The sequence below is a fragment of the Mustela erminea genome, chromosome 8, assembly GCF_009829155.1.
Source record: "Mustela erminea isolate mMusErm1 chromosome 8, mMusErm1.Pri, whole genome shotgun sequence".
Lineage (NCBI taxonomy): Eukaryota > Metazoa > Chordata > Mammalia > Carnivora > Mustelidae > Mustela > Mustela erminea.
In genome coordinates this window covers 33,383,373-33,400,916 of record NC_045621.1, presented here as the reverse complement: position 1 = coordinate 33,400,916, position 17,544 = coordinate 33,383,373, and the positions used below count along the sequence as shown (strand labels likewise).

General features: G+C 34.7%; 1 protein-coding gene across 2 annotated transcripts in view; it reads left to right on the top strand.

Annotated features, from left to right (window-relative positions):
* Positions 1 to 17,544, top strand: part of CUL3 (cullin 3) — a 94,804-nt gene that overhangs the window by 16,578 nt on the left and 60,682 nt on the right. The window contains exon 2 of one of the 2 annotated variants that reach the window (XM_032354978.1): positions 4,730 to 4,927. In XM_032354978.1, coding sequence (XP_032210869.1) covers positions 4,730 to 4,927 — 198 coding nt within the window. Of the gene's footprint in view, positions 1 to 4,729; positions 4,928 to 6,180; positions 6,277 to 17,544 lie in introns of those variants that run through there. The other variant, XM_032354979.1, reaches the window with a different exon arrangement.

The window sequence follows — 17,544 nt, the reverse complement described above, 5'->3', positions numbered from 1 at the left end:
GAGCTGGGTTAAATTCTACTGACATTGTTATTTAATCTTCAGGGTAGTGCCTGAGGTAGATACTGTTGTTAAACCTACTTTATAAGCAAGGAAATAAAAGATTTTGAAGAGTAAAGTAACTTGCCCAAGGTCACATGGCCTGTTAATTTAGCAAAGCCATGATACCAACCCAGGCCTTTTGGACAGCAGAACTTATGTTCTTTACTGATATACCACACTGTGTTTACCAGGATAATCAGTCACGCTGTGATATGGTATCCTGGATTAGCACAGTGAAATGTAACATGAGTCCAGAGGATTCGACTAGATCTGGGGATATATAAATTCTAATCTCTGAGATTTGGAGTCAGTAGTTTAATGTCTCTGGGTCCATTTTTTCATTTACTTGAAAATTTTTATACCTAAACATTGTTGTCCTGTGACTTCATCTCTGCTCTGTCTATAAAGCATGAATACTGAGGAAAGTACTATGTAAAATCTTGGATTATAGAACAACTCTTGGTTTATATATGTGAGATGATTTATTATAATGTAAGGGCATTTCTACAATACTCAAAGTCTCTTGGTTTATGTGTTTTAAGTTCTTTTTTTTTTTTTTTTTTTAAAGATTTTATTTATTTATTTGACAGAGAGAGAAATCACAAGTAGGCAGAGAGTCAGGCAGAGAGAGAGAGAGAAGCAGGCTCCTGCTGAGCAAAGAGCCCGATGCGGGGCTCGATCCCAGGACACTGAGATCATGACCTGAGCCGAAGGCAGCGGCTTAATCCACTGAGCCACCCAGGCGCCCCTGTTTTAAGTTCTTTAATTTCTAATAGAAAATTTAGTAATTTGTTACAGATAGCGACCTTTTTGTACATTTTCTAGCTTTCATGGGGTCTTATCATACAGAGCCTGAAAAGATCATTTGCAGTTTTGCTCAGCTGTTCGCAGTATGGTTACCTCTGGAGTTTAGAGTCAGCATTAACTTTGGTCTTCCTCTGGAATTTTTCTGAATGTTCTGCTTTATGTGTTCATTATTTAATGTTTAGAGATGGTGTCTTAGTCTGCTTTTTTATAACCTCAGTGTATAGAGTACTTGAGGCCATGATTGTCATATGGACTTGTATCTTTTATTGTGAAAAGTTATGAACAACTATATCTTATTAAACTATTTTATAAGGATGGCATTCTGTGTATCAGGATATCTGATTAAAAAAAGAGTAGTTTCGATCTAGTGGTAAATTCTCTTAAGGCCTTTTCAAAATAGTATTTACTAGACCTGGGATTTGAATAAGATTAAAGTAATAAAAAGGTTGGTTTTTTTTGTTTGTTTGTTTTGGTTTGGTTTTTTTTTTTTTTTTTTTTTTTTTTACAGAATTCCTTTTAAGCACTTCAGAAAAGATTAGAATAATAAGGCTCTGTTGGAGTCGTTTGCTTAAGAATCCTCTATGATTGAGGGTTGAACTGATATTTTACTGCTAGAGTAACTGAAAGAACTATTTTGGGGTTATCTAAATTACTTACTCTTTCACATTCGTACCCATTGAACATAGCTTGGAGGGAGTGTGGGTTCCCCCCCCCCATTAATGACTTTATTGAGGTGTGACTGACATGCAAAAAACCATACATATTTAACGAATGTAAGTTGGAAGAGAGTGTGAAGCATCACCATGATCTATGCAATAAACATATTTATCACCTCCAAAAGTTTCTTCTTAACCTCTTCAGAGAGGATTCCACTCAGTAATTTCTGTCCATTCAAGTCAGAAATAGGTGTGAAGCTGATGAATAATTGTTGCCATGTTTCCCAGGTTGTGAGTGCAGTACATGGTATAATAACAGCTCCTTAGTCAAAGATTAGCAGGACATCATTTCATCAGCAAGTATGAATGTTTGTTGTATGCCATGTATTACTTCAGTGGCTGAGGGATTCCTCAGTGAAAAAAATTGCTGCCTTCATGGAGCGGACATTGAATGGGAGGAGGGAGGTGGGAAAAGAAATAAGGAAAAAAAATGACTGTGGGGTTGGAATTTGGGGGTGACTAGTAAGAGGAGACTGCTATTTTAAATGGAGTATGAAATTAAAGCTTCATTTTATGGTGATGGTTGAACAAGAATTTTGAGGTTGATAAAGTGAATGAGCCATGCAGATACCTGAGGGAAGAACATTTGAGAGAGAGAGTAGCAAATACAAACATCTTGAAGCAAAAATCTGTTTGACATATTCCAAAGAATGGCAAAGAGAGTCTGCTGTGGCTAGAGCAGGGAGCAAGGAGGAAGAATAGATGAAGTCAGATTATCAGATCCAAATAATGTTCTGTAGTTTGTATAAGTACTTTGACTTAACTTCAAGAGAGATGAAAAGTCACTTGAGTGTTGTGAGCAAAAGAGTGACATGATTTATGTTTTTAGAAGGTCACTGGTTGCTCTTTGATAGTGGGTTAGGAGCAGACCAGTTAGGGAGCTTTTGGAATGCCTTGAGAGATGATGGTGTTTTGGACAAGGCTAGTAGTAGTGGAAAGGGTGAGTAGGAGTTAGATTCTAGGTACATTTTGGATGTAGAGACAAAAGAATTTCCTGTTGGATTAGAATCAAGTTGAGGGATTACAAGCTTTTTTTTTGGCCTTAGCAACTGGAAGGATAGAGTGGACATTCGCTTGTCAGAGAAGACTGCTGGGAAAGCAGAATTAAGGGCAAGGATTAGGATTTCTGTAAGTTTGAGATGCTAGTAGATATTCAGTTAAAAACATGGCTGAATATAGGACTCTGGTATCAAGGGGAGAGGGCCAAACACAATATATAAATATTGATGTTAACTTAAGCCATGAGCATAGATGAAATGAGCTTCACCTGAAAACTGAGTTGTGGCTAGACAAAGAAGTTCAAGTTTGGAGGCTGCTGGGAGGGAAAGAACTAGTAAGCAGACTGACAAATAGAAACTAGAGGAATGGGAAGAAAAACAAGATTGTAGTGCTTGGAAGGCAAGTGAGGAGTAGGAGTGATCAGCTCTTTCAGTTGCTGCCAGATAGGTCAAGAATGATGAGAACTAAGACTCTAGCCATTTAGATTTTGCAGGATGGAAGTCACTGGTGACCTCCTTGGGTAATTTCATTGAAACAGTAGAGATGAAAGACTTACTGGAATAGATTCAAGATATAATGAGAAAAATGAGACTTGGAGACAGTGAATGTAGAAATGTCTCAAGTCTTGTGATTTTGCTGTAAATGGAAAACACAGGCTTGGATGGTACTGGAGAAATGGTGGGTTTGTGAGGATTTGTTTTTAAGATGGGAAATTGATGATTTTGAATGTGTATAGAAATTGTCTAGCAGAGAGGAAAGAATCTGATGATGCTAAGAAGGGAGATTGATAAAGGGAGGTCCTTGAAAAGATGAGTTGGGATGGAACTAAACTTCATTCTGTACAGGTATCACTTGGGGTCACAATGCAGATTATAGTTCTGTAGGCATGGGGTGGAGCCTGAAATTCTGCATTTCTAGTAAGTCCTCGATGATGCCTATGTTTATGGTCCCTGTTTATAATTTGAGTATAATAACTTCGTACTTTGAGCTCAAGAACAGTAGAGTAGTAATATTGATACATAATCATATGGATTGCTGGATATGGTTGGGGTTTGTACAGTATGTCTTCAGGTCGTTTCTGTTTTCTCAATGGAACAGGAAGCAGGTCATTATCCGAGAGTGAGTTTGGAGGAAATGGTGTAAAATCATCTAGGAAGATAGTCAGTAGTCTAGAATGTAGGATTATGGGGTTGCACCCAGGGCCTACTTGGTGGTTAGTGATAATGAATTTAAACTGAGACATGTTGAATATTGGTATATATATGTTATTCATTTACTTTGATTTACACGTGGTGCATGTGAAGAGTAGGTGGGTAGATGGGGTTTAGAATAGCAAGTATTTTGGTCTGGAGAGGGGAAAGTGATTCATAGGTGTATACAAGGTAGCCACATATAATGGACTTGGAATCTGAACTGGGAAAGGAAAAAAATAAAAATGCTAGGTTAAACAGAAAGTGTGTGTGGGAGGATTGTTTGTTTTGTTTTTAACTGCAGTTCTTCTTCCGATCTTTAATTTGCTAAGGAGCTCTGTAAATCTTCAGGAGAAGAAGATAGTGTTCATGTCCTCAATTTTTTTTCTCCCTAAGATTTATTTGTTTTAGAAAGAGTGCATGCAGGGAGGACCGGGAGGGGGCAGAGGGAGCAGAGGGAGTAGGAGAGAGAAACTTAAGACTGCGCTGAATGTGGAGCCCATCGTGGGGCTCTATCTCACTATCCTGAGATCACGACCTGAGCCCAAACCAAGAGTCTGAAGCTTAACGAAGTGAGACACCCAGGCACCCCCTGTATTATTTTTAAAATCATGGAACTCTTTCTGTCTCAGTAGCTCTCTGAGTTTGTGTTCTACTAAGTAAACTAAGGAAAAGTGTGCTTTACACTTTTGGCTAAATAAAGCAAGTATTAACATCAGGGATTATGATTTCATTTAAATTGGAGGGGTTTAATGCATATAAGAAAGGAAGGCGGTCTTAAAGTATTTTTAAAAAATTGCTCTGTCATCTCTAAAAACATTAAATGTACCCCTTTATTATTGTTAAAACAAGAAGTCTTATAAGTCATACAGATTTATAATCTTAGGCATATAATAAGATAATTACTATATGGACAACACACAGATTTTCAACCATTGGTGTTTCTTTTTGTCTCTTTTTCTCTCTTGGATATTACAGATGACCATGGATGAAAAATATGTAAACAGCATTTGGGACCTTCTGAAAAATGCAATTCAAGAAATCCAGCGTAAGAATAACAGTGGTCTTAGTTTTGAGGAGCTCTATAGAAATGCTTATACAATGGTTTTGCATAAACATGGAGAAAAGCTCTACACTGGACTAAGAGAAGTTGTTACCGAACATCTCATAAATAAGGTATCCAACTTTAAAAGGACTATTGCTAATTATATGGAATCTAGAAAATCCTTTATATACTATATTGTACTTTGACTAGAAATACTAGTTTTAAGGGCTCCAGGAAGCCTATAGAAATATATAGTAATCAATTAATAGTTGTATTATAATGTAGTATAAAACCTCACTCAAAACTTATGATCAGCTAAATCACAATTTTTGATCATTGAGGGAAGGTGAAGTTTGTGATTTACAATAAATACATTCTCTGTAATCATAATTAAGGAAACAGACTTTCATTAGTTTACGAATACTTGTTTATTAATGTATGAATTAGAGATCATTATTTTTTCCTTAAAATGCTTAACCAGTCAGTCCATTTTATCTTTCTCTACTTTCTCTGTGTAATAAAACAACATTGTTTAAAAAAATACTGTCTAAGACTTTACACCAGTTGAAATTGACATTGTTTTTAGCTGAGTTTTATAGTAAATGTGAATTGTTTTTTAAAGTAAATTAGTGTTGGGCTATTAAAATTATAAATATTTCTTTGGTGCTAAAAAGATACTTTTACTTTTTAAAATATTTATGTAGAACAAATTCTTCTATTGCAAGTATGTCTTGCTTTAAGATTGTCAGATAAAATAGAAAATTACCACAGGTAAATAAAAACTTCTCAAAGTTTTTGTGTGGTATTAGGGTTCATTTTTTAAAAATTTAGAAACAAAAAAATGGGAAAAGTTGTACCAAATAGTACAATGATCTCTTGTATTGTAGATTCACCAGTTAACATTTTGCCACATTTTTGCTAATCTTTCTATTGATACTTGTTATTATTACTGTCATTGATATTACTATTATTGCTGAAGAATCAGAGAATAAATTTTAAATTCATTTACCCTCAAATGCTTTGGGATGTTTCTCCTAAGAACAAGGAAATTATCTCACTTAACTGAAGACTAATGTTTGAAATCAGGCAGTTTAACATTAATATAATACTGTTATCTAATATAGTCCATATTCAGATTCATCAGTTGTCCTGTGTAGCAGTGATGTCCTCTATAGCAGTTTGTTTTCTGATCCAGGATCCAATCCAGGATCACACACTCAGCTCCAGAGCTTCTTGTCTTTCAGCACATTGACATTTTTCAAGAGTATGGGTCAGTTTTGTAGATTGTCCCTCGGTTTTTGGTTTGTCTGATTGTTTCCTGATGACTAGTTTCAGGTTATGCATTTTTGGCAGGAATAATACATAAGTGATGTTGTGTCCTCAGTGCATCACATCAGGAGGCACATGATGTCAGTTTATCCCATTATTGGTGATGTTAACTTTGATCACTTGGTGTCCGCCAGATTTCTCCACTGTGAAGGTACCTTTTTTCCCTTTGTAATTCATAAGTAATTTGTTCAGATATATTTTGAGACTGTATAAATATCCTTTTCCCCAAGAAACTTTTATGTGATGGTTCTAGCACCCATTGATGATTCTTGCATGAATCATTATTACTGTGGTGGTTATAAAATAGTACTTTCTATTTCTACTATTCCTTCCATAATTTCTTTCTCTTACATGGGATTACATGAGGAGGTACCTAGTATCTCATGAAGCAAGGTGATTATGTTCTTTATGCAACCAACAGTTTCTTTAGTGCCTACTGTGCACAGCTTTTAGGAATATACAGTGGGTACAAAGAGATTTGGTATCCCTTATTTGTACTGTGATCTGAGAGATGATGCAGGCATTTAGATAACAGTGTGAGGCATTATATAATTAAGTGGCAAATGAAATCAGTAGGCAATAAATGGCTTAGGAATTCAAATGAGGGAGAAATTATCTGGGGCTGTAAGATTAAATGGGAAAGTATCAAATTGAACCAAGCCATGAGACATTTGCGATATAAGTGAATAGTGTGGAAGGCATTCCAGGATGGCAGATGTCATGTGATTATACAGAAATAAGTTGGATACGCTTAGGTGGTAAATAGAGTTTGATTGAGGTATATAAGAATTTATGGGGATTAGTGCATTCTAATATAGTGGTTTGGGAGGAGATTGGAGGAAAAACTTGAATGCCAAGCTAAGGAATTTGGGCTTAACAGTGGAGGTTTATTGGAGGTTTTTAAGTGGAAGATAATGTGACAGAATATTTTAAGAAGATTAAGATGAAAATGGTATAAATGTAGAATTGGGTGTTTGCTGGATGTTTGCTGGAAATTTTGAGTAAAGTAATAGGCTAGACATGATTGGATAGAGGGTGTGAGAGATACTGTTTTAGGTAAGATTGGATATTTTTATAGTTGGAAGATACCTTAGATATTATTTTATATGAGGGAAATTGAGTGTGAGATCATCATAAAATGCTCAGCTAGAAATACCATGTGTTTAGAGATAGATTTTGAGCTTGAGCAGAAACTTAAACTGAAGATGAAGATTGGATGTTTGGTAGCATGTACTCCGAGGAAGAAGTATTGGATTTCAGAGAAAAAAATCCTAGAGCCAGAGGACGAATTTTCAAAAGCAAGTTATGGTACGTAGGTGTGGGAAATGAAGATGACTAAATAAAGAAACTTGGCATCAAAAGGAAGAAGAAATGTAGAGTGCAAGAGTTTTGCTTAAAGCTCTTGAAGGGGAGATGATTGAAGCAGCTGAGTTCTTGGTTATGGAGAGAGTACGGATTTGAGAACAGAGAAGCAAAGGTTTTAGCAGCAGTCCCATATTGAATGGTGGTAGTGGTCATAACTTACTCTTATTTAGCTTTTGCATGTGATAGGTTCAGTTCCAGTGCTTTTACCTGTGTTAGTGGTCACAACCTAATGAGCAGGATATGACTGTTCTCTCTGTAAGTGGAGAAACCAAGGCACAGAGAATTAGTGATTTGCTGAGATGCACATAGTAAGCGGCCTAGCTGGAACAGTATTCAGGCAGTGTGGTTTCAGGCTAAGTCCTTGACTCCTCTGTAGATCTACTCCTGAGGCATAATGAATGGATCAAGATGCAATAAACTCAATGAAACTGAGGGTGTAGGAGAGGCTTTGAGTAAATTGGCTCAGTGTTTGTAAAGCTGTAGTCCTTTAATTCTAGTTCTTGGTTTATTTATAATTAAAATGAAGGAGCTAGTAGTAATATCTCCTGAGATTCTTTAGTTCTGAAACTATTACAAATCTAATAATTAAGCCATGCATCTTCTGAAGATGAGATGAAGAGACTTGGAGTAGCCTTTCTTGGGAATATACTAAGGAATTGGCAAGTGAGGAAAAAGATAGCCCAATAGGAGTTGGCCTGAATGTGTGATTTGTCTTTTTTTTTTGTTTTGAAGAATTTGCTTTGCAGCTTGGGCATAGATGCATAAAAAACATCTGTAGTTACATGCTGTATTGAGAGCTGGCTAACCCAAAAAGTGAGGAGAAGAGAGGAGACCAGAGTGGGAAGTCAGTGTATAAGTGATTTTTTTGGACTCCGAAATATGGTTAGGTAGAAATTGAAGTCATGTGACCAATAATTCTATAACCGTAAAAGCTTGGGCATACTTGTGAGTTGCTTAAAGTGATCCCATATCTCAGGTTAGCTGTTATTATTAAAATATAGGCAGTTTCCTATAATATGTTCCAGAGAACATGTATTCAAGTTAATTGTGCTAAAGAAATTGTATACACTAAATTCTTTTTATTTCTGTTGCATAGGCATTAGTCATACATCACCAGCATCTGAAAAAGTTCTTTAATTTTTTGTTTCTTTCACAAAACATTTGACCAGTTTAAACTATTCAATTTCTGGCCAGGAAATATACCAATACCAGTGTATCTAATGATTAATTTTATTATTTCAGTTGAATTAAATCTTTTAACCTCTGCTAGTGTCTGCTTTCATTTTTGTGTTCTTCATAGATCTTATTTCATTCTTAGTCTTATGAAAACATTTAGTAACCATACAAATACAGTACTACTATATGAATGGGACAAAGAAGTTTGTTAACTGATAGGCAGAGCCATTATGTAATAGCCTAAATGTGCTCTGATGTAGGAAGTGTCTTTTTTTCCTACCAAATGTGCAGAAGCACAGTTTGCATAATAATTGATATTACCTGTTTATGCGGTGCACTTTCTGACTAGAAGGTGAGAAATTGGTTCAGGTTCAGGGTCTCTGGTATGAAAGGAACCGTATTCAGTCTCCCAGAATGTATTCCTTTTTGTGGTTCTGAAAACCTTATGTGTGGTCTAGTCAGGTGGGGTTTTTTGTTTGTTTGTTTGTTTTCTTTGTTCATTATGCTTTTAGCACTTTGCAACTACGTAAGCAATAATACTTTTTTTTTTTTTTTTAAAGCAAAGTTACTTTCTACTGAAGTGAACATTTTAGTGCTGTGGTATATAGGCAGCCAGGACCTATTTTTTCATGTTGAAAGATTCAAATGAAATATAATTTTTACTCAGAGTTTGTTGCTGATATCCTGGTTGCAAGATGAGAATAGTAAATATCTGAGCAGCACCTTTGATAAAACAGCGTGGCACAAACTATCAGGGTGGATGAATGGAGGAACTTTTCTGAGATTAAGGTAGCTAATTGTTGGCTTTAGAAGTAAGTTCACAAAATTGAAGCAGCCATAGAAAAGCTAAATGCTTTTCTTTTAACTTGGTAGTATATTCTTCCGATCTCTAGAAGAATGTTCCCTTTGAGGAAACTGAGACCCAGAGGAATTCAGTGTGGTTCTCTAAACCACAAAGCAAAACTTGGAGTATTATATGGCCTTTGTGCCTTTCCATAAGAAAAAAAAAATCTCATTTTGGTAAATATGAAAACATTTCAGAATTGACAGGGTTATCTTTAACATTTGTTTCTAAATAACTTTAAAAGCATGGTTTTACTGGAGAAAAAGTTCTTTCCAGTTTTAAGGATTTTTAAATTATAGATCATTTTGTCAAAGCCTCAAAAGTACCCATGTAAGACTTCTTATTACATAATTCAACATCCAGAAGTATGTTATTTGCCAGCCTCTGGCTTAGGTATAAAAAATATGTTGGAATACATTTGATCCCTGCAGTCATAGAACAGTTAAACGAGTAAACAAATGTTTAGTTATAAAACATGCTGAAGAAAACAGGATACAGTGATAGAGGAAAACTGTATATTCAAGAAATGACTCTTTGAGTAAGAGGGAACTTGAAAAGTGAGAAGGTGCTCATGAGGAGTGTTCCAGGCAAAGGGGAATGTAGAATGTTTTTTTCTTTGCAGGACCAGATAGTATTTTTAGTTTCCTGAGCCATAGATTCTGTTGGTAGTTCCTCAACACTCTCCTCTTTCAGCACCAGAGGAGCAATTGACTATATGTAATGAATGAATATGGCGGTTTTCCAGTACAACTTTATTTTAAAAAGACAGCAGACCATCCTTTGCCAATCTCTGGAATAGAGAAATTGAAAACAAAGCCTGTTGTGAATGGGGAATTAAGTATTGTCAGTGGGGAAAAATGGGACCAAGATGAGGTTTGGAAAGAGAGGCATTGAAGCCCTGGTATAAGGGCTTCATACTTAATTACATGTACATTAGGAAGCCATTCAAGAATTTTAAATAAGACAGTGACATGATCTGATACAGATTTTTAAAATATTACTTGGGTTGTTGTGTGATGCATAAATTAGGGGGCCCAAGAGTTGAAGTGAGGGGAGTAGGAAGGAATAATCCAGTAATTCAGGTGAGAGAGCAATAGTGGTGATTTATACCAGTGTAGTGAGAGTGGGGATAGAAGATTACAGATTCAGGATACTTTGAATGTAGAAAGATTGTTACTTCTTAATAGATTGGTTGTAGGGAATGAGGAAGAGGAAAGAATTCAAGAGGACTAGGTTTGGTTCTTGGGCAACAGGGTGTTTTCCATTTTCTTAATATACGGATGAGGTAGAGAAAGGAACTCCCTTTGAACAGGTTGATTTTAAGCTGCCAGTGAAATTGAATATGCAAATCTAGTTCTCTGAGAAATTTGAAGTGGAAATGTAAATTTGGGAATCATGAGCGAATAGATGAAGTTACACAGAAAAGAGAAACAAGGAATTTAATCCTGAGGATTTAAAACATTTTAGGTAGATTTAAGGATTGCAGTGGAAACTGAAAAATGACCGGATCAAGCTCTAACTTTAAGTTATAAAATGATGTCAACATTTCTTTAGCAGAGTTGTGGTTTTTGTAACCATTTTAACTCTGTGTGTTTGTGTGTATGTTTAATGGCTAAAGACAATTTTAAAATTAAACATAGTGCTAATCAATTCTGTTACTTGTGGGTAGGGTTAGGTAAGGGTGGAACCATCTCCCACCCTTTGGCTTTATTGAGGTGTAACTGACAAAATTGTAAGATATTTAAGGGTCTTGTTGATTTTTTTGGAGTCATCTTTTAAAAGATACCTGTTTGGGATTTAAACTTGACGGAAAGTGTTTAAGCTCATAGTGAAGTAACTGAAGACTTGCTTTTGCTTCTTGTATCCACTGTTGAACACTTCATGTTTAATAATATGAAAAAATTTAGAAGTAGCTGTAGTGGAAAAAGTACTGGGTAGAAAGTAGGAAAAACTGGGCTTTAGGCTTAATTCTGCTACTAAGAGTCATGAACAAATTACTAGACTTCTCTGGACTTCAAATTACTAATTTATAATTGGGATTGATTTTGTTATCCTAAATGGGCTTTAAAGTTATATAATGATTATGTATTCTGAAAATTTTATTTTTTTAAGACTTAGGAATATTAATAGTCTTAAAGTTTACTGTTGTCCTTTTCTGTGCCATAAAACATATTTAGCATAAAAACATTTCCATTTTTAATTGTTTCTTAAAATCGGGAGAGAAACTTTCTTTGGTTTTAATATGGAAAGAACTTTATTCCAATTTTGTGATGCTTAATAGGTTTCTTAGATTCGCCTTATGCTTAATTTTCTTTTCTCACCCAAATTATTTCTCTTTAGTAATTGAATAATACTATGGTAGCCTCATAAATGAGCTAATTTTTGTACTTTGAAAGTTTGAGCAAAAACGATGCTGACTTTAGCTGTACCAGAAACAGCTTCTTCTTAATAAAAAGAACATTGATTTCAGTGATTTTTAAAAGTATTTCTTTTAAATGTAAGTGTGTTATATGTAAGTGATGAATTATGTTATTTGTAAGTGTGATATGTAAGTGATGAACACTAAATTCAACTGAAACTAATACTACACTATATGTGTTAACTAACTGGAATTTAAGTAAAAACTTGAAAGATTAAAAAAAAAAGAAGAATCCATTCTATAGATACGTTTAAATATGTGTATAAAAAGTATTTGTACTAATATTTACTGTAGTATTGTTTAAATGCTAAAAAAGGCTGAAAACTAGATAAATGTTCACTAATAGACTGTTGAATAAGTGGATTTATATCCACACAATGAAAAAAAATGAAGTCTTTATATCCATATATCCTGTTCTTCAGATATTCTCTTACTTTGGATGGAAGGCAGAATAAGGGAGCTTGATCCTGCTGACTTTTTTCATTCATTTAGAAAACTCCCTATTAAGGACCTCTTATGTACCAAGCAGTGGTCTAATAATAAGCATTTGCATTATATGAAAAGTCCCTGCCTTTGGGGAACTTAAGCACTTGAATCTGTGCCTAGTAATCTGATCAGTTCTAAGCACTTTGTTTTACAGGTAGAGAAACTGAAGCTTTGAAGAATAGTTTGAATTTTTTTTTTTTTTTGAATAGTTTGAATTTTTAAATGGCTTTCTCATTTGAGGTTTTTTGGAGTTTTTTGTATGTGTGGTAAACTGAAAAATCTTTTATAACACCTTATTATTTATTTTTTGTATATAGGGTTTCATTTGCTGAAAATGATGTCTCTATATAAACTTTTCTTTAGTATATTGATTTTTCTCCCCATTTTTGAAAGGAGAAAGAGAAGAGCCAGGATTTTAAATGTTATGTTTATTCACCAGTAAATTAAAGTGTTTCTGTGAGGGTACTAATTGCATGTGGAAATGAAGTTTGTATTCTTGGTAAGCTTTGGACTGTTTTGTTAAGCCAATTACTTAATAGACTTAGCATTTATAATAAAGCTTTTTTAGTTCTTTTCCTTTCTAGGCAAATGTGAATAAGTGTAGTGGTTTTTATTTTAATGACATTTAAGTACAAAATATAAGAATAATAATTGCACTGATAGAAACACTCAGGAATAAGATTGTTTGCAAAGACAGATTCATTTCAGAAGCCCACAGATACTGAGTCTCTTGTGTTTCATCTACCAAAAAATAATTAAGACACTATGCCTGTCAGCAAGAATCTTCCAGTTTTAGTGAGGTAATCAGATTTGAAGGAGAATTATTTTGCTTGAGGAATTCAGGGCAAAGTAGAAAGAGCCTCACTGTTGATGAGCCTTAAAGAATTATTAAAGGTTCATCATACGAACAGAGTGAAAAGATAGTCCAAAAAATGGCATAAATAAAAAAGGAAGGTAAGCATGAGCATAGTCAGGGAAGATCAGTGTAGATGGACTATAAAAGGTTTCAGATAATTTTGGGGGAATGAGAGTGGTAAAGTAGGCTGGATATTAGGTTTTAGAAAGACATTATAGGGAATTTGGGTTTTATCCTGTTGGGTGGTGGGAGCCATTGGTTTTTTGTTTTCCAAAAGATACTGACTGAAGTGAAGATGGAGTAAAAGATTTAGTAGACATGCCATCTTAAGTGCTTCATTGCTACATATCTTTTGTTCTCCTGCCATCTTGTCCTTATTTTCTAACTTTTTAAGTTGTTGAAAGAAACAACTATTAAAATGAATACTGAAGTAACTTAGGGTGATGACAGGAGGAAAGCTCTGTCTGAGCTAGGGGTACAAACCCTTAAGAATATGATTTGGAAGAGTGACTGGAATATGATTAGAGGAATCCCCAAAGAGAAAGAGATTTTGGGTGATAATGAAGGGAATAGAGATTATTAGAGATTCAGGTAGATGGCAACCACGGGATAGGAGGAGCCTAAGAAATTGAATGTTTGAAAGGATTGGAAGAGAAATGATATTGGGGAGAGCCAAGGTTAAGGTGTTACTTAATTTGGTAAATTCACCCATGTGTTAAATATTTGCTATTCCCAGTTAAATTGTTGTGTAGATGAAGCACTGTGAGGGCAGATGCCCCTTTCTGTCTTGCTTTCTGTTATATTTTCTAGTGGTGTTCTGTTAATGTTTATCAAAAAAGCAAGTGACCAACCTAGAGCCTGTCTTATTCTTGTTTTTGCCTCCTGCTCCTTCATATAGTTGACGCTCAATAATTGTCTATGGAAATGAATCCCTGAGAATACTAGCAGTCAGATGGAAACCATGCATTATATTCACCAGCTGCCAGATTCTGTTTTGTCTTCCAAATGTGCTTCTACCTACCCAGTTAATTGCTGAATCCAAACCCTGTTAAAGTAGAGTATATTTCACCATTTAAAAGCACAGTGAAGATTTTGGGGTCTCTGTCTCTCATTTTTTGAGATGAGTTTGTCTGTCTGGTGGGAGCCACATTGTGTGATCCTGTGGAACTAGGGGGGTTTTCTTTCCCCATGTTATTGAAGAGAACAAAAAGACTAATTACCATATTGCCATGCTTTGTATATGTTTTACTACTTATTCTGTCAGTATCTTTGTCCAGAGTTTAATTATGGTACTAGTGCTATAAGGGTTTTTAATGTATATCTTTTGTCTTAACCATTGTGAATGTAATACTTTACAAGTGATAGATAATTCATGTCCTTCTGTGGTATTCTGCTTTCTTTCAGTTTTCGTTTCCAGCCATTAGTTAAAAAGCTTTACTGGTTTTCATGGCACTACTTTGTACTCATAGAGAAATCCTGATTTTTCTAACTCTTTTTTTTTATATTAACTGAGGACATATTTTTTTTTAAATGATGCTAAATTTAGATGATTTCTTACTTGCTTTAACATGTAGCAAATACTCTTTATGTATGGAATTATAAAAATGCATTCTCCTAATTTACCACTGTGTGCCCCTGCTTTGAGCCTCATGATTCTCTACTGCTATTCATTGTATTCTACTTTGTATTAAGGTCATATGAATGCTAGTATTAAGCTCCTCTATCCCCCATAGTGGCTAGCACCCTCCTTTGCTTGTTGGAAGGAATCATTATATATCTGAATTGACAGTTTGAAGAAAGATTTTTATGTATTCTTTTGAATTAAGAGCTTCATTTTGGACACTTCAAAGTGAGTGGGGAAATTCTGCCACTAGGAATGAATTTTAAGTTGAAATTACAGGTAGTGTGCTCTTTATAAAATGTTTAAATTTACATTACTAAGTATTATATATATGTTAGTAAAATTATTTACAGAAGAATGTTCTGACAGCAGTCGAGAAACAAGTTTACCCTGTAGTAGCTATCTTACTGTTTTGTCCATGATACTGTTATGATTCCTCCGATTGAGACTGCCACCTTTTTTTCTGAATGTTAGTGAAAATAGTGAGAAACAATACTATCAGACTAGAAAATATCAGGAAGGCAGTGAATTTTAGATCATTGAGGAATCTTTTGACTTTAGTGAATTCTTGGAAAGTTTAAAATACCAACAAAGTTTAAGATAGCAGCATTTAAGATTAATGCTCCTAAGCTTAGTACAAGTACTTAGTACAAGTTTGCTTTTGAAATACAAAAATCTTAAGGTTGTTATGTATTGTGAGAGAGAGCAGTATCTATTCAAACTTACATTGAGTATACAGAGAATAGATACTAGCTGCTTTACAAACTCCTCTAATTATAAAGTAAAAGGATTCCTTCCAGTTAACAGAGAAATTTGTTTTATAGAAGAAAGGAAAGCAAGAATCCTGTAGAAATTGAGAGTTTAGGAAGTACTGTATAACATATGTCACCATATTTATGTATATGTGTTTTGTGTCACATGTTTCTCAAAATCTAAAGCACTTGGGAATGCAGATCCTGATTCAGTAGAACTGACCTAGGACCTAAGATTTTGAGTTTCTAACAAGTTCAAGGTGATGATGATGATCATGATGACGGTCTTGAACCTTATTCTATATAAGGACCACACCTACAGAGTAGCAAGATCAAATATTTATGTGATACTATTATAAATAAGTAATATCAATAACATTATGGTTACAACAAATGCTTATATGACATTTACTGTGGGCTGGGCCCTGTTGTAAGCATTATTTATATATTAACTCATTTTATCCACACAACACCTCCTTGAAGTAGGTGTTGTTATTATTCCTATTTTGTAAAAACTTGATACACAAAGAAGTTACTGGTGGTTATGTATCTATTAAGTGTTGGATCTGTGATTTGCATCAGACAGGCAAACTTCAGCAACTGCACTCCTGTGCCGCCTCTATTCCCTATATAGGACTGTTAACATAAAAATAGCAAAGTATTACACTATTTCTTTTTAATCTTTTAAATTAAGAGTTCTCTGGAGAAAGCGAAGAGCTATGGAGCTTTTTAAAACCTATGTGTGTCAGATTAGGAGAGGTGTCTTCTACACTTCATGGAGATGGACTTCTGTAGGTAGCCACTTTTATCGACAGGTTTATGTCATCACTGATGTAAGTTTTTGAGCTCTTCAAGAATAACTCTTTAATGATATTCCTTAGAAAAATAGGGTTTACATAACTGGTAAAATTTGTAAAGTGACAGGCCCCTGAAAAAATTCAGATATATGTGGGAACTTAAATATTATTTTTGATCATGTAAATGTTGCATATTTATCTAAATAATCAGATGAAATAAACAATATTTGTTTCAGAATTTGGAGACCAGAGGGTACTTAGCAGATATCCTTTGGCTCTTAATTTTTTTTTCCAAAAGATTGGAAAATGCCACTTTTTAAATTCTATGGAACCAGTATAAATCATATTTACTCAGGGAAAAATGGAGCCTACCTTGCAGTAGTATTAAGACATCTTAGTGGAGCAGGAAATAAATGCCATTGTTCTAGTCAACCCCGGTAATAATATGCGTAGGAGGAGCTACAGACCAGGTAAGTTAACTAACTTATTCAAAGTCCTGGTTAGTAACTACCCTGAAAGTTGTCCTCAAATACTAATTTGATTTTTTAACTTTGAGTGATGGTTAAAATACTTTAGATTTCTAGGACATTATATGCCGTTAAAGTGTTAGTTTCTCTGTGGTATTTTGTAAATGTTTTTTGTGTAGTTAGCATATGCTCCATGTATTCATGACCCATTTTGTGTTTTTTTAAATTTTTTTTATCAATTTACTTTTTTTTTTAAGATTTTGTTTATTTGACAGATCACAAGTAGGCAGAGAGGTAGGCAGAGAGAGGAGGAAGCAGGCTCCCTGCTGGATGTGGGGCTCGATCCCAGGACCCTGGGATCATGACCTGAGCTGAAGGAAAGCAGAGGCTTTAACCCACTGAGCTACCCAGGCGCCCCCACTTCGTGTTTTTAATACACAATGTGTATTTCAGTATTTCAATGCAGAATAATGCTAAATACAGTTTTCTGTACTTCAGAGATTTGTCTGTATTTGAATTAAAAATTGTCCTGAGTTTTGAGACTTTTTAAGAAGGAAGTCATTAATTTTCAGTAGTCCATATCACATTAATTATATGGCTCATTTCTAGTTTCAGCGGACTTTAGAGCTAAAATTT